At 50.5% G+C, this 27,659-nt stretch overlaps 1 protein-coding gene across 1 annotated transcript in view; it reads left to right on the top strand.

Moving 5' to 3' along the window:
- The window catches only part of SPSB4 (splA/ryanodine receptor domain and SOCS box containing 4), a 60,734-nt gene extending 36,038 nt beyond the window's left edge, over positions 1–24,696 (top strand). The window contains exon 2 of the mRNA XM_021678739.1: positions 24,511–24,696. Within this exon, the coding sequence (XP_021534414.1) occupies positions 24,511–24,638 (128 nt within the window). The 3' untranslated portion in view covers positions 24,639–24,696. The remainder of the gene's footprint in view (positions 1–24,510) is intronic.
- The last annotated feature ends 2,963 nt before the right edge of the window (positions 24,697–27,659 follow it).

Genomic DNA, 27,659 nt, shown 5'->3' with positions numbered 1-27,659 from the left:
CCTCTTATTCACAGGTGGGGCCAGGGAAGATACAGAGAAGTGTAGATGGGAATTCTCCTGAAGAACTTGCCCACAAGGCACAGAGATTTCTAGGAGGGTTTCAGAGCTGAGGTATCTGGTGGGAGGGGATGTTTTACAGTGAGGTTGAAAAGCATCAGCCTTAAGTGGTTAGCGAGTGGGCAGCCACCAATACGCTGTGATTTCTAGCTTCCCGGTGAGGTCTTATGTCCCCTACAAAGCCCCCTTTCTTAATGACCATGGCCTATAATTTCATTCATAGACCTACTTCCCTTTTGCCTCTAATAATAAGAGTCATTGGATACTTGCTTTCTATGCCAAGCACTTCATTAGGTACCATGTCCTTTCCTTCAACTGAGGTTTATTGAAAAGCTACTATATATAGGCCCCTGAGAATGCAGTGATGAAATTTTCCTTTACAAGAGCCCTATTTATAGTAGCAGTGAACCCATTGTTACAGATGAGTAAGTTGAGCTCATAGAGAAATGACTTGCCAAAGACATGCAGCTACTCCATGGCAGAGCTGCATTTGAAAGCCAGGCCCGTCTGACGTCAATGCCTGGCTTCTCTCTACTCCCTCACTGGCCAGGTTAGAAAAGGCAAATAATTAGTAAAGAAGAGACAATGTATGTAGCCCCAGTTATAATTCATTGGTTTGCCTTCAAAGTTATATTCAAATTAATCATAGTTTTGTATGCTAATTATCTTTTGGGATGAATAAAGATCATTTTCTTAAAAGCAAATCCACGATGGCCACTGACCTCAATTCCGCAAGGCATGCGGTGACTCCGCATCGCCACCTGGTGGCAGAGCTGTCACATAGCAGGGGGAGAGATTAAAAAAACAGAAGCGCCAAGACTTAATTAAACAGCTATGGGTCAGTGGAAGGGACACCATGTCTCAGGGGTCCTGGCCTGTGATCTGCCCTGGACTGGCCACGTGGACACTGAGTCAGCCACTTCAGCTCTCTGGACAGCAGATCCTTGATTGTGCAGTGCCTGGTGGACTGGTATCCCTGGAAATCTCTTCTAACTTGTACATTCCCTGACTCCTTGTGTCTTAGGTTGCATTGAACTCGAAGAAGAAATGCTCAGGTGGATTTTGAGGCACCGGTGGAAAAACTGGTGTCGGGCTGGTGTCGGGCAAGCAGGGCTTTCCGGAGCCCTCCTCCTCCAAGTGTGTGGCTTGGCCCGCCATGAGTTTCTTACCCCTGCCTTTCTTCACTGGGCCAGAGATCCTCTTCCACCCACTGTGGTGTCTCCATCAGGGATTACCTCAGATGGTAGTCCAAGAACTCAAGTCCAGCATTAGAGAAGGCCTAACCCAGGAGCGGTGCTTTATTAGTTGTATTCTCTTGTAAGGAACAGCAAGCCTGACCCAAAGTACCTAATGTTAATAAAGGGAATGTGTATGCTTTTATCACTGACTAGTACTTGGGTAAATCGGGCTTCATCCTCACCTACATCCAGGGTTCAAAGACCATTGCCAGAATCAAGTTTCTCTCTCTCCATTTCTCAGGTCTTCTTCCTTTGTGTCTAGTGGCGCCTTAGGGGTATTTCATGGGGCTTTAGGTTCTCATACTCACAAGCTACATGAAATGATACAATCTAAATAAGGACAGTGATTCCCCACTGATCCCTAGATCTCCCATCCCACAGAGCACCACCCTTACAACCCCTTCTACACACACATTCCCCATGGTTGGGGTCTTCTTTCTCAAGTCCCAGAATGACTGCAAGGAGCCACTGGGGCCACCCCTTTCCTCCTTATCTTGCAGGAGCCAGCACGGTTTGTATCCGCCTTGCCTGGCACAAGTCCTAGAATGCATTCTAATTGGCCCTGCTCAGGTTACATGCCCACTCCGGAGCCAATCACTATGGTCACTGGGTTGGAATGCGCTGATTGGCTGAGCCCCAGTTCCAGTCTCCACCCATGGAGCTGGGATGGGGCAGTCTTGGGAGGGTCCTCAAGGGAATCCGAAGAGGAGAGAAAAGATGCTGGAGGCAAAACTACCAAAAATCTGTTAGTAACGAAATAAGGGTTAATGGAATGGAAGTTTATAAATTATCTTTTGGACAAATCAGGGTGATAATCAGGGCTATCTTTCTGATAACCTCACTTGGTTGCCCCTGTTTATTCATTCAATAGCCGCTGGATTCCGTCCTCCCCACACTGCCGTCCATAGGGGGCGGTCCGGGTGAAGGCACATTTCAATGATGATTTCAATTCAGAGACCTGGCAAAAGGGAGGTATTTCTTTAGGTTTCTGGGTTTACCCATGGGAGTGTGTCTTGCATGTGATATCATCCTGTAACTATTGGGACATCCTTACATCCCCTCCTCTGGTCTCTGATGTTCATGCAGAGATTTTGTCTGTTCTGAGTAGGTTTCACCGTGCTGCCCTGCCTGGACCGATGTTTAAAATTCCAGATAGAGATTTCAAATGGGCAGGGCCTTAGGGACCCTGGTCCAAGCCCCCATGCTGTGGATGGGGACCAGCGAGAGTCAGGGGCTTGCCAAGGCCACTCATCCAGTTAAGTTGCAGAGCCAAGACCCTGTGCGTGGCAGCCCCTTCCTGTGGCTGCCTCATTACCATGGGATTCCTGAGTAAGCAGGCAGGAAGGCAGCCAAGATGAAAGCCCGGATGACACCTTTGCTGTGAATAATCCTCAAAAGCATTTCTCTTTAGTCAGGCAGAAGCGTGGGGCAGGCGCCTCGCTGTGTGTGTTGCTGGGTGCATCTACTGCGATTGTTTCTGGCTGCAGGGCAACCCTTCCTAATTGTATTCTGCTCAGACTAATGTTAAAAATTAACTTTCCTAACACATTCAAATGAGGGCAAGGGAGGAGGGGATGTGAAAGCAGAGACTTGGTATTTAGCAGATAAACCACAGGGAATCATCTGGAAAGGATGCTCTGTGTGTGTTTGATCCCTCAGAGATGCAGAGTGTTGTACTGAGCAGTGTTCTGTGCTAGGGCCTCGGATACACTCTGAAATCAGACGTGGGCCCAGCCTCAAAAATCTCCTTGTTTATTGGAGCAGCCACATAGATCATGATAATTCAGTGAAATCAGATTAATCAAGTGCTCTAGAAAGTGCAGTGGAGAGAGTAGCAGGTGTTTGGGGAAGCTGTGGTATCTAGGAAGTGCTCACAGAGGAGGGATGTAGGAGTTTAGATTTAAAGATGTTACTATGGGTGCCTGGGTGGCTCAGTCAGTTAAGCGTCTGCCTTTGGCTCAGGTCATTATCCCAGGGTCCTGGGATTGAGTCCCACATCGGGCTCCTTGCTCAGCGGGGAGCCTGCTTCTCCCTCTGCCTGCCGCTCCCTCCTGCTTGGCAAATACATAAATAAAATCTTAAAAAAAAAAATAAAGATGTTACTAGATGGAAGGCTGAAAAAGGCATTTCAGGGGTGGGTACAGCACAGGCAAAGGCCCCAAGGCGTTAAAACACACAGCCAAGTGCAGGAGACTGCAAGTTCAAGGAGCACATGAGGCAGAGAGGAGTCATCTAAGGTAACCCCACTGGTCTAGTTGGTCATTTACTCATTCATTAAAACCTGGGCCTTCTGAAGTCCAGTATTTTTTTTTAATTTAGATTTTATTTATATTAAATACACTCATAACGTTGAATTAAAATATGACCGTGATAACTCCTCTGCCCACCCTTTTTCCCAGTCACCCTCCCCAGAGGCAACCACGGCTGTCAGATGCTTGCATTTTCTTCCAGGATATTTTTCACAAATACACAAACAGCGGCATTCCCCTCATGCTCTGATGTGCACCTTGCTTTCTTCACTTCATATATCTTTTTTTTTTAAGATTTTATTTATTTGAGAGAGAGAGCACAAGCAGGGGGAGTGGGAGAGGGAGAGGGAGAAGTAGGCTTCCCACCGAGCAGGGAGCCCGATGTGTGGCTCGATCCCAGGACCCTGGGATCGTGACCTGAGCTGAAGGCAGACGCTTAACTGACTGAGCCACCCAGGCGCCCCTCCACTTCATATATCTTGGAGGTGACTCAGCACATAGAGGGCTTCTTCATTCTTCTTGACAGTGGTGGGAGTTCAGCTATAGAGCCCCAGCTGGGCATCAAGAGCTTAGAGACCTTCTCATCTGGTCCCTTGTTGCTGGTGGCAAAGACCGGAGGCCCAGAGAAGTAGGAAGCCCACGCAAGGTCTCCCAGCTGTTCGGTGACTGGGCCAGGACTCAAACTCAAGTCTTCTCCTTCTCATATCTACCCGAGGCCAGCCAGGCCCACTTCCTTGCCTCCGTGGTCCTCGTTGTCAGGCCATCGGTTGGAAAAGGTGATGGGTGAGCCTGCCAGTTTTTATAGCCATTGCAGCACTAGGGCTGATGTAACCACCGGCCCCTTGATGTGTGCTTCCAGACTTCCATAGTAACCTTTGTCAGCGTGCCCTCCCCCCCCCCCTTCCTCCTCCTCAGCTTTCTCCTCCCCACCTTTGCCTCAGCAGCCCTGTGTCAAGTCTCTGGCCCATCCCTAGCCCAGCAACCGGTCACTATGACAACAAGGGCCTTCCATCAAAAAGTGGCCTTCCAGGTATTTTATTTTGAGCTCCAATTAAGCAGGGCAGGCTGCAGGCTGGGAGCAGAGCACGGAAGTGTGTTTTATGGCCTGTGAGAGAGCCCAGGTGCTATTTATAGCTCCTTAATCGGTGTTGCTAAATGGGGTCTTAAGGCAAGTCCCGGTGGCAACTGCACATTTTCATCACGGAGAATGTCCTCCCCACAGCCTCACTCCCTCCATCTGTCGGCCTGAGTGGGCTTGCCTGGCAGCCCCTCCTGGGGGAAATGGTGCCTTCTCTGTGCTCAGCAGCTGTCAGCAGGCTGCCTGGCCCTCCTGACCTCCTCCTGACATAAGCGGGCCCTTTGCAGTCCCATCTTTGGGGATATTGGGTCCCCAGCTGTCACTTCCATCAGGAACCTGGCGTCCTCGGGTGGCCGTTTGTCTCCGGGCTGGGATTCTGTCCCCAACCTCCCCCCTCCACCCCTCCCCGGGCCTCTCCATCAAAGCCAGAGTGGGGTGAGGGACATGTATGACTGAATACCTAAGTACACACCCACAAAATCCTTTCCATTAACACCTCATAGTATTAACAAGCAGTTTTACTCCTTCCAACAGAGCAGGAGAACTATTAGGCCCCATTCCTCACAGCTGGGGAATTCAGGCGGAGGATGGCAGAGGAATTAGCTGATGTTCATTGCCAGGCACTGTCTTGGAGCTTCACAGTGTGCCCCCTCATTCAGTCAGGGTAGGCCAGGTCTTGCCGCTGTAATAGACAAACCCCAGATTGCACTGACTTCGAACAACCGAGGTTTGTTTTTGCCCTTGCTGCATGCCCTTACTGGTCGCCTAGAGGCTCAGTTCTGCAAGGTTTGTGTCCTTCGGGTCCAGGGCAAAAGGAACAACGTCTAGTGGTCACTCATGGAAAAGAGAAGGCGGCAGTGCTCATACTGGCTCCTCAAGCTTCCACTTGGAAGCCATGCGCAGCAGTGGTGCCGACCTTTCATTAGCCGCAGTCAGGGCAGGGCCACACCTAACTTCAAATGAGTAGGGAAGGGTCCAGCTCTTCCTGTGCCTGGAGGGGGAAAGCTGGAATATTTGAAAACAGCCCTAATGACCTCACAGAAGCTCAGGGTCAATGGTGAGTGATTTCCCCCGAGCCCACAGCTCCCAAGTGGCAGAGCAGGGATTTGAACATTCAGCTGTTCCCCACCCCCCGAAATCTGTGCTCTTTCCCCATGTTGCAACGTGGTTATAGACATAGGTACTAAAGACAGACTTCTGGCTCAAATTCTGTCTCCAGTATTCACCAGATATGTTACCCCTAGGTAGCAAGCCATATAGCCTCTCAGAGCCTCATTTTTCTGTAAAATAAAGATCCTCGTGCAGGACTGTGGCCTGAAAACCAAAACTTTATTCCTAAGTTTGGGGCAAACTCATTCCGTAGTCAGACTCAATCTGAACGGGTGTGAACCTATTTATAGTCCTTCCTTATTTCACTCAGTGTGAATATTCATAGGTTTCACTACAGAAATATTAATGTATTTGATTGCAAGCGCTGCCCCAGACCACAGGGATGTTATGCAATGCATGGCATAAACGACTTAATTACTAAATTCTGGAACTCTCTCAGTTCTCAAACAGTCTGGCCCCAGGGTTTTGGATAAGGGACCATGGATCTGTAGCACTTTCCTCAAGGGGTTGCAGTGAGGATTAAGGAAGATGACGTGTCACAGATTCTGAGCACTAGGCCCAACATGCACTAAGTGCCCAAATAATTGGTGATTATTTTAGGTCCCAAGATCGAACTGACAAGACAGGAAAGAGGTGACTGCTTGGGAGAGATTGCCCCAGGAGCTGAAACCAAAGCACAAAAAGAGTGGGAATGCTCTGGTTTGCACTTAACTGAAATCAGATCTCCCGGGTTCCTGAAAATTCTATCCTAGGAAATAGATGTTCTTCAGGGCCTCATAAATCCTTGAGTGTGAATTTGGAATGATTCATCCTGATGGCAAATAGGGTGTTTGTGAAGGTCCTCAGAGAAGAGAACACACACTTTGTAAGTGTAAGATATATCAAATAAGGCGCGACTGGGCAAGAGCCTGAAGTTTTGTCTTATCATTCACATCTCAGAATCATGGATCTTGGAAGGGAGTTCCAAAACCCTGTTTCTCTGAAGTCCTCAAAGGCCCTATCTCAAGGGCAGAACCTGCTTCCCCACTCTTCACTCTGATCATCTTCCCTTCTGTCCGCTAAATAGACTGGAGTTCTACTTAAAAATTCATCTGGCAGAAATTGGCCCCGAGCCTTGCCCTTTCCCCTCACACAGGCTGAGAACTACAGCCCAGAGAGGCACGGTGTGTGGTGCTTAGCCCCTCGGTTAACGCTGCCGATGTTGGAAGCCCTCCTCAACCATGCACTAGCTGCGCGATCTTGGGCAGGTTGTGAGCTTCGTGTGACTTCCTTTCCTCATCTGTAAAGGAGGATATTGATGGTTGTTGTGAGGATTAAATGAGCTAATTTGTGGAAAGGCCTTAAAACAGTGCCTGGGGCAGCACACACACTAGAAATGCGGGCTGCTATTCATATGATCTCATAGAGAGTTTGTGGCAGAGTCGACACCTGGATTTTCTGTTTCTCACTCCACGAGTCCTGTCCAACTCAATTCACGTTTTTATTTTTTTTTTATTTATTTTTTTTTTTAAGATTTTATTTATTTATTTGAGACAGAGAGAATGAGAGAGACAGAGAGCACATGAGAGGGGATAGGGTCAGAGGACGAAGCAGACTCCCCGCCGAGCAGGGAGCCCGATGCGGGACTCGATCCAGGGACTCCAGGATCATGACCTGAGCCGAAGGCAGTCGCTTAACCAACTGAGCCACCCAGGCGCCCTCAATTCACGTTTTTAAAAATAAGTGTCGACAAGGATATGGGGAAATTGCTGGTGGGACTGTAAAATGACGCAGCTGCCATGGAAAACAGTTTGGTGGCTCCTCAAAAAGTTAAACACAGAATCAACATATGACCCAGCAATTGCGCTCCTCGTTATATACCCAAGAGAAATGAAAGTAGGTATTCAAACAAATACTTGTCCCCACATATACACAGAGACACTACTCACGACAGCCAAAGGGTAGAGACTACCCGAAATGTCCATCACTGGATGGATAAGCAAAATGTGGGGCATCAATATGATGGAATATTATTTAGCCATAAAAAGAAATGAAGATCTGATGCCTGCTACAACATGGAGGAGTTCCAGGGACATTGTTGCTAAGTGAAAGAAGTCAGATACAAGAGGCCATAAATTGTATGATTCCATTTATATGGAATATCTGAAACAGATAAATTCATAGAGGTAGGAAGGCTAGTTAGTGGCTGCCAGAGGCTGGAGCATGGAGGAATGAGGTGGGGGGTAGCTGCTTCATGGTACAAGATGTCCTTGGGGTGATCCAAAAGGTTTGGAACTTGATAGAGGCAGTGGCTGTACAACACTGTGAATGTATTAGATGCCATTGAATTGTAGTTAAAACTGTTAATTTTATGTTATGTAAACCTCACCTCAATTAAAAAATAAATTTATCGCAAGGAAGCTGTCCACAGACTTCAGTCGACAGGGCAATTGTGCTGATGCAGAAAGTATTAGCGGGGGGAACTCATTCACCCTGAGCATGGCCCTGGGGAGCTCCCTTTATCCCCCATGACCCCCAGGAAACTGTGTGCTCCCCAAACTGAGCGTGTCTGACTCATTTCCGATTCCCCAGCACTTGGCTTTGCACACAGCAGATCCTCAAGAAACATGGGACTCCGGGGGGTAGTTGACAAAAGCATAGTGAATACACACCAGCGCTGTCCGCCACTCGCTAGTTCTGCGGTAACGTGCCGGCAGCTTGTCTTGCTCACTGAGAAACAACGTGGGAAGATGGTGCTGTGTCTGGACTCGCTGTGCTGGCCCAGTGAGGTGATGCATCTCAAGCAGGTGGGGCCCAGCCGAGGGCGGTTGCTCGCCTTAGGTGGTGGTGGTGGTTTTATTATTATTATTATTATTATTATTATTATTATTTTAATTGGGAGACAAGCCTCCCCCCCCCAGCTTTATTGAGATATAATTGACATATAACATTGTGTAAGTTCAAGGTGAACCACATGTGGATTTGATACACTTACATATGGCAAAATGATTATCTCTGCAGGGTAAGCTAACACCTCTATCACATCACCTAATTACCTATTCTCTTTGGTGGTGGGAACATTGAAGATCTATTCTCTTGGCCACTTGCAAGATTGGCCAAGAGGATTCTCAATCTAAATTCCTTTAGGAAACTGCTTTTGCCACAGCCTGAACTAAGATAGTCTCCTGCCTTTTTCCAGCTCACGCTAGCAAAACAAGTTAATTTTGTCTGTCATTTTTCTCTACTAATATGTTTTTGTTCATAAAGCTCTACCATCTGCTACCCCTTGTCTGGAGTAAAATAAGAAATAGGAAGGTGTCTGATTTTATGGGAAAATAGATATGGGCATCTTACACCAAATATATCAGTGTTCTGGGCATTGAATAGTGTTTTGTGAGGAACAGCCTCTGGAGCCGACAGCTCTGCCCTTTACTTCTGGGTGACCTTGGGAATCACACGACCTCGCTATGCCTGAGTTTCTCGGCTCTAAAATGAAGGTAAACATGGTACGTTTTAGGATGGTGCCTCCTAGGCATGCTGTGAGGACTGAATGAGTTACCGAAGGGCAAGTGTCTGGCACTTGGGGCGAGCTCCGTATTAACCATGGTTATCATTGGTGGGGTAGTGGTGGTGGTGTTATTACTGTTGTTGTGTGGTGGTCCCTGCAGTGCCCTCTGACTCCCAGGTGTCCGAACCCCTCACAGTGGATTGTACATTTTACCCACCTGGTGTCTACACAAGGAAAACTGGGTGTAAAGAAGGAGTGGATACGCTTGGAGTCCAAGTGAGTGAGAGCTTTCTGATCTGGAGACCCAGTAGAATCCTTGCTGGGAGACCACGGAGAGAGAGCATTGGGTCTTCCTGCAGTTCGGGTTTCTGGCAGGTAATTATGGCTAGTATAGCTAGAGTCGTCCTCACCATGGAAGAACAGTGAGCAAATCACTGGATCCCACTGAGTCTGTGCCTCCGTGGCTGGATCAGACCCGCCGACAGCTTATGAGGATGGACTGCCCCCCGGCTGGTGAATTCGGACAAGGTGGTGAAGGAGCCTCCCTGCACAGGAGAGGCGACACCCCTAGCCTGGCCCTGTGTCTGGGCCTAGGAATGTTGTGTTTGGCTGTACTGAATTAAAATAACACAAAATGTCGCATAAAAATCTGGATTTCAGGTGTTTCAGAAAGAGCAGGAAATCTGGAACACCAGGCCCACCTTCCTGCTTGGAGCTCAAGCCAGAGCTTGTGCGTGTCCTCTGGTGTCCCTGGGCCCCCGCCCCCCACTCTCCCACACCCACGGCTCCTGCCGGTCACTTAGGTTACCCACCACCCCCCCTCCCCCGGCCCCAAGGCCTTGGAGTTTGCAGCCTCTGGTCCAAAATCCAAACATATCTGTAATACTGGAAGTGGTTTTCATTCAGGCACTGATCATTAACTTTTTAAAAAGTTACCTAAAGCAAGAAGCCATTTGCCTTAAAATGAGAAATAGAAATAAGACAGTCGTTTCCGAATTTGCTAGATATTATGCTGTATCATGGCTCTTTACACCCAGAAAATATTTATTTACAGGCATCATCACTTCCCACTTTTTACTAGATACTTTTTCTCTTCCCAAGCTATCCCCTAAATACGGGGCTCCTCTTGAGCTACTTGGATCCTCTGACTAAAGGAGCGGGGAGCCAGGCTGAGAAAACTCAGCAGACTCCATCCAAGAATTCAGTTTACTCATCAGTTTTGCTTAGCTTAAGAAAAACAAGTTTCCACCATCCTCCTCTGGGCCTGTTTCTGAGCTCACACTTGGAAAGGTCAAATAAACACAATACACCCATTAAAAGGTCTTCATATTAAAGCCCCGGGGCTTATGCTGTTTAGCAGAGGCTGCAGTGATGACGTTTCCCAAGTGGAAGGAAGTTAGCCTGACCTTGGCTCTTTGCCAGGAAAGAGGAATCAGCTGTGCCAGCCTCATGGTTGCAGGGCGCACGGCCCGGGGCCGCAGCGGGAGGGGATGGTGGTGGTGCTGATGGTTGCTCCTGGAGGCGAGAAGCCCCCTCGTGCAGTCTGCTTTGGCTCCCTTCTTTCCAAATTGTTGAGGCCAAGTCCAAGTGGTACCAGGTGGATTGGATGACCTGTTAGTAACTGTCCCCTCCTGGGCAGGGTCCCTCGTCTGGGCCCTATCTCACTGCTTGCCTGCCGGCCATGGCTGGGCAGGGCTGGGCCAGGGGCTCACCTCCAGTCCATGCAGGGATCTCCATGCACGGAGACAGAGCTAGCCCCTCCACATGGAGCAAGGCTGAGGGGCGAGGCTGGGTGACAATCAGCAGAGCTGGGTTTCTTTCCCAGTGCCTGTCACCCCACCTCCCCAGGAGAGTCTGCCAACAGAAAGCGCATCCCAAACCACACTGCCCAAGTTCCGGCCCCGTTTCACCACTTCACTATGGCTCTAAGGAAGCTACCTAACCTCTCTCTGTGCCTCAGTTCCCTCAGTCCATAAGTGGGCATTCATAATAGCAGCTGCCTCACTGAATCACAGTGAGGAGTAAGTACGGTAAGACTCAGACCATCTCCTGGCCTAAGAAGTGCTATGTGCATCCTTGCTCTGTTTACATTTTTACTACTATTATTCCCAAAAATCCAGCCAAAGAGCCCAGGAGAACACCAAGACAGACTTTGAGAAAATAAGTAGATCAACACTCATGGCTTTCCTCATGATTCAGCTTCTGATGCAAAGATTGGAAGGAACACCCCCAAAGTAGAAGGGGCTGATGGGCAGGGCTGGCGTGTGGGGTTCCACAGAGCTAGATGCACATCCCAGCTTCCTGGTGCCCGAGCTGCTCTGGCCTCCTCCGACCTCTGGTCAGAATCATCTGTGGTTATTGACATGGAGGCCTCCTTCCGGGGGTGTCAGTCCTGCTCTCCACACCCACTGCCAGTTTCCACTTTGTTCTAAAGGAGCAACTGGAACAACAGAAGCTGTCGCGTGTGATCGCCCAGCTATGCCAGGGCCTGAGCCTGTGGCCCTCGTCTTGTGCCCCCATGCCCCCCAAGGCAGGTGTCGTCCCCATTCTGCAGAGGAAGCAGCTTGCCATTTAAAGCCAGAAGTCGGCTCCACGCCTGGGCTGCTTCTCCTTCCAGCGGTGCCCCAAGCAGTGCTAAGTTCTTGGCAGGCAAGAGTGACCCCGTTATTACTCATCAGCTAGCATTCAACTGTAATTCGTCTTCTGGCCAGAGAGAGACCAATCCATGACTTCTCTCTCTCACTTTTGCTCTCGTTGTCTCTCTTTGTTTTTGACAGAACCTCTGATACACAGAATTGGATTAAACATAATCCTTACTTGTAATACACCGTCATTGGTCACATGCATAGCCCTCTTTCATTCTAATTTGCTTCTTTATGTATCTACTTCTTTATAATTTAATGCTACCATGAATCCCTCCCCCAACCTAAGGACTGGCACATGGACAATTGCGTACCGCTGTGTCCGTCCCTGGTTCAGCCCTGCCAACCTTCACTTCTCTGAATTTTGTGTTTATTGTTCCTTATAGATTTTTCACTTATATGTCTAAACGATGACTTGTTTAGTTTTAGTTGTTCTTGAATTTTCTAGTTTGTTCAATACCACACTGTATTCATTGCTGTGGCTTTAAGTAAGTCTTGCTATCTGCTCGGCAAGTCCTGCTTCTCCCTCACTCCTTATTCTTCTTCTTTAGAAAGGGACACACTGGGGCACCTGGGTGGCTCAGGCAGTTAAATGTCTGCCTTCGGCTCAGGTCACGATCCCAGGGTCCTGGGATCGAGCCCCGCATCGGGCTCCCCGCTCAGTGGGGAGACTGCTTCTCCCTCTCCCTCTGCCGCTCCCTCTGCTTGTGCGGGCGCTCTCTCTCTGTCAAGTAAATAAATAAAATCTTTAAAAAGAAAAGAAAGGGACACACCAAGAGGAGGGGGACCCACCCCTGAAGGCCCCAACCCTGCCCAAGATGGGGCATGCACCAACTGTCTCTGAAGGGCCATTCTGCTCCTTTATGCGGTCGTCCCATGTGGGATGTGTTTTTTCCAGTATCTGTAGGGGCAGCCAGGTTGTTCCCAGGACTACAGCAGCAGAGAAGACTTCTGGGGACATTGGGATGATCCATGGTGCAGGGTAGATAATAGCCAGAGAGCACCCCCCACCTCCCTGAGGCTCTCCCCGCATGACCAGGGGCCGTCCTCGGCCAAAGCCAGGGTGTCCAGCCATCGTGCAGCTCCCCAGGGCGAGCTCCAAGTTGAAAACAGTCAGATTTTCTGGGAAATTTTTCAGCTGAGTCAGGAACATCCCTCCACCAGACCGAGGAACTGGCACAGTGTGTTACTAATTCTGCCTGCCTGTGGGAGCCTTGCTGGAGGGTTCTTTAGCCAGCTTAGGGCAATGTGAAAGGGCTACTTTTTTAAATTCGTTCCTCATACCAGAAGAGCTGGGCTGCAGTTTCCTTTGAAAGATGAGGCTTATTGCAGCTGCCTCCTCTCTTCCAGATGCCGGCCGGCTCATTTCCACAGACCAAGCGCCCATGATGTCCAGAGCAGAGCCATAAGGGCTGGGCAGCAGGGACAAGAGCCGGTCCCTACCTGTGGGAGCCTACAGTCTACAAGGGCTGAAGGCAGCACCAATAACAGGAAATGATTCTAGAGCAACTCAGGGTGGCCTGGGATTTATCACAGGTGGGGGGTAGGGAAACCACATTTCCCCAGCTGAAAATTAGACAACGATGTCTGGCAGCAGGACAGAATATTTCCGACAGGGGTTGTCTCATAAACTCCTCAGGTGAGTCAGCATAATGATGAGAACCACTCAAAGGCCTCTGCTGGGGAGGGCTATTTGGGGGACAGGAGGGAGGCTCGCCCAGCAGAGAGAGGGAGCCATGCTGGATGGGGAGAGGGCAGAGGCGGGGAGACCCTCGGGAGGCTGCTTTTCATGGTGGAGTCAGGAAGTGACCAGAGGGCTGGTGATGAAGATAGAAAGTCAGGATGGATCAGAGATGTTTCGAAGGTAGGCATGGAAGGGCTTGCTAGTAGGGCCAATTTGGAGGGCGGAGGAGGGCTTAGGAGCCTAAGACATGGCCCCTAGGACAGGGATCCCACCAGAGAAGCACAGCAGTGAGGAGGATGGGCAGGGATGAGTATTTGGTCTCTCTGCTGGGTGTGGGGATATGTGTGGAGCAACTCCATGGACCAAGCCTGTGGACCACTGTGTTGGAAGCACTGAGGATCTTGTGAAATTGCTGGTTTTGATGCAGTTGTGCTGGGTGGGCTTGAGATCCCCCATTCCCAACAGGCTCCTGGGTGAAGCTGATGCTGCTGGTCTGTGGATGGCTCTCTAGGGTCCCAGCCTGGAGCTGGGTAGAGGTGGTGGGACACTCTCCCTGGTTCAGGTAATAGCAGGTGCCCAGTACCTGTTGAGTTGAGGTCTACATGTAGTCATTTTAGTTCCCCTCCAAACTGAAAGTGTCTCAGGCTTCAGGAATACCAATATGGATCATTCCAGTCAGAATTCAGGGACATGAAACTGGAAAGGGACACGTGCCTTTTTGGAAATGTTTTCATTAAAAGAGTGAGACACACACCATTTCAGTGTGCTTTCATCCCTGGGACATGCCTGGTCACCCGTATGTACGCTTGGCTAGATCTAGGGTACAGCCTCTACTCCCAGGGAGGTGAGCACACTGACTTTTAGTTTAACAGACTAGATCTTCCACAACTGATTTTTGTTTCCTCAAAGTGTCATTTTGAGAAAACTACAACTTTTCCCATTGTTACACAAACGAGATTCTTTGAACACATCTAAGAGATATGCCTTTGGAGCCAATAAACATCCTCACTCAACAGAGCGCTAACTCTTATTCATCTTCTAAAACTTCTCTTACCTGCTGCCTCCTCCAGGAAGCCATCCTGGGTACCCCCAGGCTGGGTTAGGTGCCCCTCTTCCTGGCTCTCACAGCTCCCCTTGCAGTTCCTGCTAATAAACATAAACCTTTCTGGGCTGCCACCATTTATTCTGGTCTCTCAGTTCCATCTGTAGCCCCGTGAGCCCCTGGGTACCCAGCTCCCTGCTCAGGTCTTGCAAAGCACGTTTGTAAGTAGAAGTATAATGACTGCATACATGTGTGATTCATCATTGCACCAGAGGGACAAGACTTTATCCTCAAAGTCCACAAAATGACACTGGGACTCTGGTATCCCTCCAAACCCTTCTTTTTTTAAAAGATTTTATTTATTTATTAGAGAGAGAGAGAACACAAGCAGGGGGAGCTGCAGGCAGAGCTCCCGGGAGCCTGATGCGGGTCTCCATCCCAGGACCCTGGGACCATGACCTGAGCCAAAGGCAGATGCTTAACGACTGAGCCACCCAGGCATCCCCCTGCTCAGTCAGTTAATTTTTTATTTTTTTTTAAAGATTTTATTTATTTTTTGACAGAGAGAGAGACAGCGAGAGAGGGAACACAAGCAGGGGGAGTGGGAGAGGGAGAAGCAGGCTTCCCACGGAGCAGGGAGCCCGACGCGGGACTCGATCCCAGGGTCCTGAGATCGAGCCCCACATTGGGCTCCCTGCTCCGCGGGAAGCCTGCTTCTCCCACTCCCACTCCCCCTGCTTGTGTTCCCTCTCTCTTTGTGTCTCTCTCTGTCAAATAAATAAATAAAATCTTTAAAAAAAAATAAAAATTTAAAAAAAGAAGACTTTGATTATAATGGTGATGTTCTCATGCTTTTATTTCCCCCAAAATTTCAAGTTTGCTGTCAAAAGAGACTGACCTTGGCTTTGGACTAGGGTAGAAGCCGAGCTAGGATTCCTCTCTGGTACATCTCTCCACACCGCTGCCAGGTTCTGAGTCTGGACAAGTGAGGGGACCTCTTCCCATTGCCCCAGTCCTCCCCAACCTAAACACAAAGAGGTTTCTCCAGGCTGCATCTGCTTAGAGGCTGAGGAGGCCCAACAGGAGTTGAGACCACAAATCCCCAGGGAGGCCCGAGTCCCCAGCGCCTGCCTGGAGCCATTCATTCTTCCTCACAGCTGGGTGAGGGCAACAGCTAACGCCCTCCCACTGGCTTTGGCAAGGCCAGGGCATAGCAGCAAAGTGAGCAGACAGGAAGCCCAGCCCCAGCTCTGCTGAGATCTTGGCCAAGAGGGCAGAGAATACCCGTGGATAAAAGGTCGTCAGATGAAGGATTCAGGTCACCAGACTCTTCATTCCTTCGACAGTGCTAATGTGAGCCTGTGGCTAAAACGGGGCTCACTTGGTAAGCCTGAGTGCGGCCTCTGAGCGGCCAGCCCTGCCTCTTTGATAATACGGCAGGTTATGGCCAGCCAGCCCCCATGGGTCTGGCTCAGTATCACCTCCCCCAGGAAGCCCACCCGGCCTGTGCTAGCAGCTTGGGAGCCACAGCCCTAGGCCTCCGAGGCTCATCTAACATTCATCTCACAGGCTTCTCTGGCCTTGCCGTTCACTTGTTCACGTACATTTAAGCCTAATCTGATTGGGTTCAGTTAGAGTCCTTCCACTGCCAGGATTAAATCTGATTTCTGTTCTGCCAAGTGTCAGCTGTGGAAGGGACCCCGAGCCTTTTTGCCAAACCACTTGCCACAGTGACAGGGGCGGAGACCCTAAGGAGGAAGGCGGAGCCGCTCTGCCAGCTGGTGGCCGAGGCCAGCCGGGGCCCAGGGCTGCCAACTGCTCAGCCACTTTGCACTCAGCTGTGTAGCAGGGTCTGGGCAGGGAGGCCCTGCAAAGGAACTGAACAGAGATGAACCGAGCTCAAGGTGCTCCCTGTTCCAGTGCATTCTCAGCCCCCAGCCACTCCCTGGCTACCCATCCCACCAGCCTGCCTCCACACCCATTGTCATTCAGCTGGGTGAGGAGGAAGGTGAAAGTAAGGGATGTGGATGGGTGGAGCACAAAAGGAGAGCGTCCTGGGGCCTAGAGGTTTCCCTGAGAGGAAATAGTGACCACAGTGGAGGTGGTTGATCCAGTGGTCAGAGACTGGGGTGCTGGAATGGGCTTTTGGGAAGGTGGCTGAGCTCCGTGGCATGGCCCAGGGGTGGGCAGCAGGGTGGAGGAGAGTGTTCCGAGCACGAGGCAGTCCAGAACCAGGAGCCTGAGCGATGAGAGGCTGGGCCTGGGGAAGATTTCGTCAGTGGGGGGTGGCCAGTGTGGTGCAGGCCAGAGCCCTGACAAGAGGTCGATAGATGACAGCAACAGAGATCAAAGCCAAGCTCTGTGAGCCACGGAGGAGCTGGGACTTATCAGAAGCAGATGGCGGGTGCAGAGCTTAGAATGTGGCAGGAAGGAGTGAAAAGTCCTGCCCCACCTCCTGGGCCTGAAGGCACAGACCACCTCCCAGGAGGGAGGCTGAAGGGCAATGGAGTCTGGGAGACAAGGCTCTGTGCTCTTAAGTCAGGAAGTGGGGGGATCTCTCAGAGAAGTCAAGGGTGCGATTTTCTGTGTGTAAAGCTGCAGTCCCAGAGAGCACAGTGGGAAATTCGCTGAGGGCTGGGGTCAGAGGCGATGAGGCACAGAGCATGATGGGGAGGATGGCACTTGAGAGAAGCGACAGCCATAGACAGGAGACCGTGAAGACTTTCTTCACGTCCGTGTTCCAATTTCTCCTCTTTTCCTGGAAGCTCGTGCCATCCTGTTGGTTGGATTCCTTTCTCATTTTGCTGGACTACATCCCATGTAATGTTCAGCCTGGGTGGGCTGAGGCTCTTCTTTCAGAGTCTGAAATGTAGTTGCTATTGGCCGTGCGGGGCAGTCCCCCTGCGCCCGGGAGCGCCATGGAGTCTTTGGCCTTTGGGGGAGGCTGTTCTGCTCAACACACCTTCCTGCTGGGTACTGGGCCAGGGAGCTGGTGGACAGGCCAGGCCCACAGGGACTGCATCCAGATGGAAGCTTCTTCCCACCAGCCACCGTGCCCTCCGTGGCGGAGAAGGGTTGGCTCGTGCCCCACGGGGCATCTGTATTCTACCGCAGTGCTGAGCAGGAGCTACCCCCAGCCTGTCCACCTGACACAGAGCACAGGCCCAGGCTTCAGCTGCCCCCAATGCCAAGGTCAGAGTTCTTCAAGGGAGTACCCCAGTGTTTGCTCCGTGCCCAGTCTGCCCTCTGTTGCTGGAGCTTGGGGCTTCTCCAGGGCTCCTCGGGTGAGAGCCACGTCCACCCCTGGCACACAGGGCAGCCAGTTCTCTGCTTGATTTTTCCACCCAACCTGTCCCACCTGCCTATGTCTTCCCAGAATTTACCCGAACATCTTGGCTGCTGACTGTCCTTCTTGCCTTCTAGTATTGTTGTCAGATCCTTTGAACACATACACGCACACATGTGCACATCTCTTCTGCCCTTTTGGGGAGATGGGGCTGGGACAGGTGACCCCTGAGCACAGTCGCATGCAGTTCAGGTGGCATTTTCTAGCACTCTTCGTTTTGGGTTCTCCCCTTTGGACCTTTCCCACGTCCGCCCTCCGCAGTGTTGCTAGGGAAGGCCATGCATTATTTAGGACTGTTCTGCTATGCAGCACTCCTATGCACACGACGGGACTCGCTCACTCTCTATCCCAGGGGAAAATGTGGGACCCATCTGTGCCAGGGACACTTGCTGGCACAGAGTTCACCAGAAAGCGCTGCATATGTCCCAGCTGCAGTCACACCCCTTTTTGCTGGGGAGACAGTGAAGTTTGCAAAGAGAAAACCCCATATTCCAAATGCTTTCTAGATGGGAGCTGAGGTCCCTGTGGACCATGACAGGGCCAGTTGGTACAGGGATGTCATATATTTTGGAAGTGAGTGGGTAATGATATATTTGTCCCTTGATGTAATTAACTAAGTGGAGTGACACCTGACAGATGTGGATGCAGAGGGCGGAGAAGCCAAGTCTTTGGGGAGGAGGTGACCCTTGGTGGGGGTCCTACAGAGGAGGCAGGTTTCTGGCAGGCGGTGCAGGGGAGGGTCTTCCAGCTGAAGAAGCAGCATGAGGGGAGGCCCAGAGGCATGCAGGCAATTCTCTGAGTCTTCCAGCACCAAAACCATAGTCTATGCATAAGCGATTAGCACAGCGTATGGTGCATATAGAGTGTGTGTGTGCCTATCCACATGCATGTCTTCTCATTTCTTTTCCTGAAAACAAAAGGTACCCAGGTCTACTTGAGTTCAGATGTCAGGGCTGTCACTCAAACCTTCCCCCATCTGCTGACCATTGTCTAAAACTATTACAAAAGAATTTCACCTCCTGACCTTAAAATGTTGATCTTTTTTCAAAATATAAACGTAGGGATGGGAGTAGGGTATGGTGACTCGCATCTTGGCATCTTCTGCCGCAGAGAGAGGAGACTGTCAAGGGGCCCAGGAAAGCTGCTTCAGCCACCAGTCCCTGGGTGAAATCTCTACATTTCCATCACAGACATGGACTGTCTAAGCCAGATGATCTAACTTCCCCCATTTTATTGACAGCAAAACAGAGTCCCTGGGAAGTTCTGTGGCTTACTTGGGGTTGGTTGTACAGGAGGTTAGTGGTGGAGAATTATGGAAAATTCAGGTCACTGTAGAACCTTGGAGATGATTGCCTTGGGATATTTTTAGCATGGAACCAGACATCCAGCCCCAGCTCCAATAAATCTTCATCAAGAGCAGAGAGTTGTTGTCAATTAGGATGATGTACCGAGCAATTTTTAGAACCACAATAAGTAAATTATTACTATTTTTAAAGGTACCTCTTGGGCCAGTGGCCTGAAATAAGACATACTGTGGAGAGAGTTCCTCTAAGGCAAGAGCATGTGGTGTCATACCATCATCACAACATGCAGATGGAGGTGTTGCTCTCCCCTACTTTACAGAGGAGGAAAATGTGGCTCCAAGAAGGTGAGCCAACTGTCTGGCCCACTGGGGGTGGGAGCAGAAGCAGGGACTCCACGCCAACCTCTTCTCCCTACTTTACCCCGTTGGGGCTGGGGGCGGGGAGAGATGCCTGGCTTGTGTTGGATCCACACCCCCCCAGCAGGGGGTAGAGGCCCTCCCAACCAGCCAGTGACTTTATTTTTCTTGACGTAAATGTGTTTGTTTTTTTTTTAAAGATTTTATTTATTTATTTGAGAGAGAGAGTGAGAGAGAGAAAGAGCACAAGAGGGGGGAGCGGGAGAGGGAGAAGCAGGCTCCCTGCCGAGCAGGGAGCCCGATGCGGGACTCGATCCAGGGACTCCAGGATCATGACCTGAGCCGAAGGCAGTCGCTTAACCAACTGAGCCACCCAGGCGCCCGACGTAAATGTGTTTTTGACGTATAAATAGGCAGAAAGTATACAAATCTCAGGGGACTAAGCTTGATGGTTTTTACCAACTGAACACCCTAGTATAGCCAGAACTCAAAGAACAGAACAATGTCTGCCCACCAGGAGCTTCCCCCCGCCCCCCCACCCCCCATCACCTCCTGCCCAATATCAGCACTGCCCTCACTTCATCATCCCAGCTCCGGAACCTTATAAGTGAAGCCACACAAGATGTAATTTTCTTTCGCTCACGATTATGTTTGTGATTCGTCCACGTGTTTGCATGTCATTGTGGGTCCTTCCTTCTCATGGCCGATTAGTGTCCCGCTATATGAAGACACACAATTTATGTGTACAGTCCACTGTTGGTGGACCGCAGAACTGTTGTGTCCAGATTGTGCTATTACAAATAACGCTTCTGTGAGTATGCGTGCACATGCATTTGGTGCACCTGTGTGCACCCGAACTCAAACTGCAGGCCAGAGGTTCAGCTTTAGTTTCCCGGAGTGGTTGTGCCCGCTTGCATGCTCTCAGCATTATAAGAGTTCCAGTTGCTCCGCATCCTTGTCTGCACTTGCTAATGTCTTGTTTGCATTTTGGCCATTCGGGTTGGCACGTAGCAGAGTCACGTCATGGCGCTAACTTGCACTTCTCCAATGATTCATAAAGTTGAGCACTTTTTCATGGACTCATTGGCCATTTGGATATTCACTTCTGGGGAACAAGAGTTCCTTTTTCATTTTTTAGTTGGCAAACATTTCCAAAAATGGCTCCTGTGCTGAAAGATCTCTTGTTTCTCTTGCCACCTCGTTGATCATTTCTAAGCCTCAGCTTGTGGCAGCTCGAAGAAAGGTTCTGAAGCCAAGGGGAGTCCGAAAGAGGAGTCAGAGGGCGGGCCCAGCTGACACGGGGCGTCTCCGGAGCTTGGGAAGTTTCACAGCTGCAGTGAGGACTTGCCCTGTGCGCTCTGGCACTGCTGTGACTCTGTCAGTGTAAAGGGCCCTCAAGAAATGAGAAGAGATGATTTATATCACACTTAGAGCTAAAGACATGCCCTGAACCCCATCCGCCCCCCCCCTTCTCGCTTCCTTTATAGAGTTGGGCTCTGGATTGATTGCCATGACTGCAGAGGAATGACCATAAACAGAGATCTTCCCTTCTCCCCAGCTCCTAACTAGGCAGGGAACACATAGGGAATTGGGTTTGCTGAAAAGGCTTGGCATTTTGGGCACTGAGGACGTAATGTGTGCCTAGAGCTTTAAAATATTTAAGAAAGCTCTCAAGCTCTGGCAGTGATTATCAGCTCAAAATTTTCCTGATGCCAAGTGCCAGCCCATCTCCCCTCACTCGGAGAAGGAACTGCTGCTGGCCTCCCAGACAGAGCCTACCTTGTTACCAGCCATCCCCAAGCTTATCCTCCCCAAGGGCAACCATGCAAATGCCCAGATGGGAAGGAGAGACCTAGAAGTGGCGTATGGTGAACACCGACTATGTGCTGGTCACTGTGCTAAGTACGTTACACTTTCTAGCTCACTGACTCCTCACCACAAGCCTCTTGTCAATTAAAACCTGCCCTGTTCTCAGGGGATTTATAGGAGAGTGGGGAGCTAAGCCGGAAATGCTGCCAGGCAAGATTAATTTATTCCAATTGCTTAAAACCTCTGGAGAAGACACACCCAGGATCAGAACATCAGCTCGTTCATTTAATAGACAGTTTCTGGGCCATCCCCCTGTGATGGGTGCAGACTGAGGGCTGTGGGTCCTAAAAGGCAGGTGAGTCAGGGTCATGTCCTTTAAGAAGCTTATAGGCGCCTTGTACCCATTCATTGTTCAATGAATAGGATTGAAAATCCTTGCCACATCTGTCTAAGCAGAAGAAGAGCACACTTCCGCTCGGTACACCTTGTGCATGGCGCCCACCCGTGTCTTACCAACATGCCACGCGTGGGGACCAGTTTCTGGCTCGGGCCCTTCTCAGCTATGTGTCCTTGGGCAAGTGACTCACCCTCTTTGTGTTTCAGTTTCCTCCTCCTTAAAATGGGGATAATAGTAATAATCATAATAATAATCCTACCCCAAAGGGTTGTTGTGATATGAGTTTGATACCTACATGCATGTGAGCAGCTACAAATAGCTTAGGACACCACCTGACCACATAATAAGTCTTTTTTTTTAAGATCTTATTTATTTGAGAGAGAGACAGAGAGAGAGAGCACAAGCAGAGGGAGGGACAAGCAGACTCCTGGCTAATCGCAGAACCTGCCATGGGGCTGGATCCCAACACCCTGGGATCATGACCTGAGCCGAAGGCAGACGCTTAACTGATTGAGCCACCCAGGCGCCCCTATAATGAGTCTTCAATAAAGAGTAACTACAATTAACCTGAAACTAATGTAACACTGTGTGTCAGCAATACTTGAATACAAAATATATAAATAAAAATGTAACTACACTTAGATGAGGATTTGGGTTTGGGGGGGGTGTTCACAGAGGCATGATTTGGGAAACAATGCAAAGCCTGAATCAGAACCAGGTGGGGGACAGGGAGAAAGAAAGCTGGGTACAGGGGTGTAGCTGAAGGAGGGTGGGGGCACGTTAAAAGGGGTGTCAAGTGTTGGTCTAGGCATGGTGACTCTGTGACCATGTGCCCGGGGGCGAGCGATCTGTTTTCTGGGCCTGAAAAACAGGATGCCCAGTCCTCCCTGGCCAACGGTGGCCATCCTTGTGAGGATCACAAGAGGATACGGAGGGGAGAGTGTTTAAAGCCACCAATACTCTGTGCAGATATGGGACCATGCAGCCTCACCTCAGGTGAAGGAGAGCTGGACGCACTCTGGTGTGAGCCTTCCAGAGCACCAGCCAAGTCCTGCCTTAGTTCTAATGGCTCTCCACATGAACTCTGCAGCTGTAGTAAATGAAAATTTCCATAAAACACACTCTTGACCACTTTCTCATCCCTATGATATTATTCCTCTCACAGCTCTTGCATTAGTATTTGCTATTTACAGTTTCATTGCATCTTGGTACATTATAGAATGCTTTTAAACTATCACTTATTCTGTTATCAAAAAAAAAAAAAGTGGGAAGATGCAGCTTCAGGCCTCTAGCATGTTCCTGTTGGCTTGGGGAAACTAGGCCTGTACAAGCCAGATGAGACAATGTAACCACCACCATCTTCCTTCTTGATCCAGCGGACCAGCACCACTCCTCTCTCTCTAGACCTCCCAGCCTGTCCTGTCTTACGCCTCTCTGCCTTTGCCTGTTCTCTTGGCCTAGAATACCCTCCTCCCTGACATCACATAAAACTCCTATTCACCCTTCAAAACCTCATTCAGTTATCCTCTTTGAAGCTTTCAAACGGTTCTTCCATAGGAACCACCCAGTTTCTGTCCCCTGTGCATTTAAGAATTATTGCGTATATTATACTCTATTCAGATTATTCACCTGTTTTAATTTGGGTCAACGAGCCCTCCTCTACTTCCAGGGCTGCCTCTGGCCTTGGCTTTGTTATCTCTGTATCCCTGGGTCCAATCAGAGGGCCTGGAAGAGAGTAAGAGCTTAATCAACATGTCTGCAGTAAAACTAACTAAACCTGGTCCTACATCCAGAGGTTCTATGGCTTACAGATTTTAATTCATGAATTTTTCTAGAACTGGTTATTAGAAGAAAATGCATCCCTCTGCTGATCATCAAAAGACGCTACAGGAGAAGTGTGAGGGTTCAAAGGAATTTCAAACAGCCTCCCTAAGCCTAACCTGTTTCTAGGAGGAAGCCCCGTGCAGATCCCCTCCTAGGTCAGAGACTTTCATTTTTTTTTTTTTTAAGATTTTATTTATTTATTTGACAGAGAGAGAGATAGCGAGAGCAGGAACACAAGCAGGGGGAGTGGGAGAGGGAGAAGCAGGCTTCCTGCCAATCAGGGAGCCCGATGTGGGACTCTATCCCAGGACCCTGGGATCATGACCTGAGCTGAAGGCAGACGCTTAACGACTGAGCCACCCAGGCACCCCGAGACTTTCATTTTTATCATAACCTGCAACGAGAAGTATTTTTTCCATTGAGACACACTGAACACCCACATCAGAGACAAAGTTTTCATGCAATGATATTTACCCTTGCTATGGTCATAGCTCTTCATTTTCTTTCTTTCTTTCTTTCTTTCTTTCTTTCTTTCTTTCTTTCTTTCTTTCTTTTTCTTTCTTTCTTTCCTTCTTTCTTTCTCTCTCTCTCTTTCCTTCTTTCTTTCTCTCTCTCTCTCTCTTTCTTTCTTTCTTTCTTTTTAATTGCTGGTCACAGTCCAATGAACTGATTTCACCACTCTTTAGTCTAACCGGTTGCTTCCCAGTTTGAAAAACACTGCTCTAAGCCCTCAGCTAATATAACCGGAGGCGGCTTCTTGGAGGAGGAGCCCCAGGCCCTGAAGGTCAGCTCTGAGGAGCAGGTGCACCAGTGGTGGGCAGAGGGTAGGCAGGGACGTGCAGGTGTGCAAGGCACCAGCAAGACTAACCACTCCCCTCTCGTTGCAGCCGAGCCCTTGCCGCTGATGGACCTGTGCCGGAGATCCATCCGCTTGGCCCTGGGCCGCCAGCGCCTACAGGACATCAGCACCCTGCCCCTGCCTCAATCTCTCAAAAACTATTTGCAGTACCAGTGAGGCTGAGGAGTAGCAGTGGGTACCTGCACATAGCAGGGCCTGGCTTTTCATGGTCACGCTGTACCTTCAGGAAGGGGTGCTCCTCCTCAACCCAGAGCGCCAGGACACTCAGTTCTTTGAAAGGACCAGGACGCGTTCCCAACTCGGAAAACGAAATGTCTCTTGCCAACAGTACTTGCTGCCTTGAAGGCAGCCCTTCTAAGTCGGGCACCTCCTTGGAAGCTGTGAAGAGCCCGGAGCCCGCGCCCGGCAGAGATCCTGCCCGCCGACCAAGACCCAGCGGCCCCCGGTATTGATCAGAGAGCCTGTCTTCTTATTCAAAAGAATGAATAAAACATTTGGGCAGGAGACTTTTCTATTGCGTGCCCTGGTGCAGAGAGGACCAGGGGAAAATTGGCCAGCTCGGGGAGAAATTGCCTCTGAATAATGAATGACGAAAGCAGCTTGATGCGGGTGCCCCTCTGGGCCCCCACCCCTTGACACTTTAGGACTATGTGCCCCTTTGCAAGACTATTACCCAGGGATGCCCAACTGCAGAATTGGCACATGGACAAAGCTGTGTTTTGACACCTTCCTGCTTACCTCTTCAAACATTGTTTACTTACCCCTTCACCGCCCTTTCTGTCCCCTCCCCCCCCCCCACCACCGCTGGCCCACAGTTCTCTGGCTACTCCAGGCACCTCTATTCAGGGAAGTTGAGTCTGACTAATTCACCCCAGGGACGGAGTGTATCCTTACTATTATTATTATTATCTTGAGTCACGCTGCATTTTAAAAGAGGAATGTGGTGAGAGGGCAGTACTTAGTCCAAAGGTGCTAATGGGGGAATTTGGGGCATTGTGCCACCCAAGTGGATGATGATGTCCTCAGGCTGGGGAGCCTTCCTGGGTGCTGGGGGTCTCTAGGCAACCGCCCATCCTGGAGGTGCCTAGCTGCCACAAAGCTTTATTTGAGTGAATTATTTTTTCACTTTAGGAGACATGTACTAGTTTGTTTCTGTTTCCAGTGTGTGTGTGATGTGCTGTTTATTTATCAGCTTGGGGCCGCAGGGGCAGCCCTGTCACTGGCAGGGTGGCCGTGGACAGCAGCTTCTCCGCCCGCTCCGAGCCCGGTCCCCTCCTGGAGATGCTGCCGCCGCCGCCGCCTCCGCCATTGAGCATCTCTCATGTGTTTCTGAAGCTCGCTGCCCAGACCCATTTTTAACTGGAAATTGTCACAGCAGTGGGGTTCCAGAGCCCCAGATGGCACTGCCTCCCCCCACTTCAATGTGAATTTGACTGATGAATGAGGAGTGTTTCTAATAAAGTTTGTCGTTCAGTCCTTCAGCTGCTTAAATGTTCTGTGGGGAGGGGTGGGCAGGGGCCTTGGGCCAGCCTGGCTGGTGTGTCCCCAGACCCTCAGGAGGCAAGGATGCAAACCCCTCCCCAGGCTTTTCTCGCCTCTCTGTCTTGCTGTTCCCACTTGAGCCCGAACCCGAGGTCATTTTACAAAGGCGAACGTGCCTGGGTCCTGCGTCCACACCAACTAGTCATGGTGGCAGAAAACCAGGTTGAACTCCTGATGCCTGGGTGGGGGTGTCCTCGGGGTGGCTCTGCAGGGGGCACAGGGTCCAGCAGGGTGAACCCTATGGGATAATCATTGTGAACCGGACCCAAAGGTGGAGCCGGATGCGACTTTGGAAGTGCATGTCATCATCAAGGAGTAGTGCCAGTTGCTGAAGGGTAACCATGCAGCCTAGGCAGCCTTGGGGCTGCAAGTAAGTCAGGCTAAGGTCTGGGCGAGGACTAGCACAACATTCACGCAGCAGGACAGGTCACCAACATGCACCGTGCCAATCTCTGAGGACCCAGGGCTCAGGCAGATCTGTCCCTCCAAGGCGACGTTTACGGATGTTACAGACTAACAAAGTGAGAGGGAGATCATGAAGGTGGTGTGGGAAATAGGGTCTGAGGGTAAGGCTTCCTGGAGGAGGAGGCACTCTTCATCTCTGCTTTTTAAGCAAAGACGACCTTGGTAAGGACGGACCAAAAGCATTAGACATGCTAAACCTACCACCAGGGGTAGCATTCTTTCCTCGCTCTAATCTCAGGGCTGGAGGCTGGGCTCAGCTTTGGAGTCAGGAGGCCTGGGTTTGTCACTTACATGTTGCGACCTTGGGTACATCACTTCCTTCTCTACACAGTGCAGGGGCTGGACCAGGTGACCAGTGGACGAGGACACTCCCCAACTCCTAGGGTCCCAGTTTCAGCACCAGCTTTCCAGCTTAAAGGCATCTGTCTTGTCCAAACCTTGCTTATGCAATTTCCTTCACGCCAGCAATGCTCTCCCCGTCCTCACTTTACCTTCTCCAGGACTGGCTTAGGTGGACCGTCCTCCAAGAAGCCCTTCCCTAGCCCTCCCCCCCCCACCCCAACCTCTGCCTGCTCTGGGAGTCCACTCCTCAGCTCCCAGGCTTGAGTATGCCTCTCAACCAAGCTCTTGGGCTAGAGCCCCTCTCTGCCCCTGCGGGCTGTGAGTCTTGGCATGGTAGAGCCTGGGCCTGCTGTTTCCACACAGCCCTGGCGCAGACACATGGCTTCAGCAAAGACCAGTGAGGTGGAGGTGTGTGCGGAAGTGCCCCCTTGTAGCTGGGATGTCCATGGAACCTGTGAGGAAAGTCCCGGGGGGAGGGGAGGAATTCTTGTTAGAGCCACACCCTGGCCAGGAGGCCTCTGGGACCTCAGGCCCTTTCCCTCCCTTAGCCATTCCGTAGATACTGGGGCACTGGGGTGGGCCCCGCCCTGCCAGAACACGAAGGAGGGGGTGCGGTCTCGCGCTGCTGGAGCTCACATTCTAAGGGGAGACGGGTAGCAGGAAGCAACCCCACAGAATGGTGTCAGAGGGAAGAAAGGAGCCAGGCAGGGCGGGAGGGCAGGAAGTGGAAGGCGCCCAGGACTGAGGGCGATCAAGGAAAACCAGGGCAGAGATGCAGAGTTGTGAACAAGTGAGAGGGAGCCATGCACAGGAAAGGGGGGGTTCTCA

Source organism: Neomonachus schauinslandi, chromosome 1 (genome assembly GCF_002201575.2).
Source record: "Neomonachus schauinslandi chromosome 1, ASM220157v2, whole genome shotgun sequence".
Classification (NCBI taxonomy): Eukaryota; Metazoa; Chordata; class Mammalia; order Carnivora; family Phocidae; genus Neomonachus; species Neomonachus schauinslandi.
This window is presented reverse-complemented; position numbering and strand designations above follow the sequence as displayed.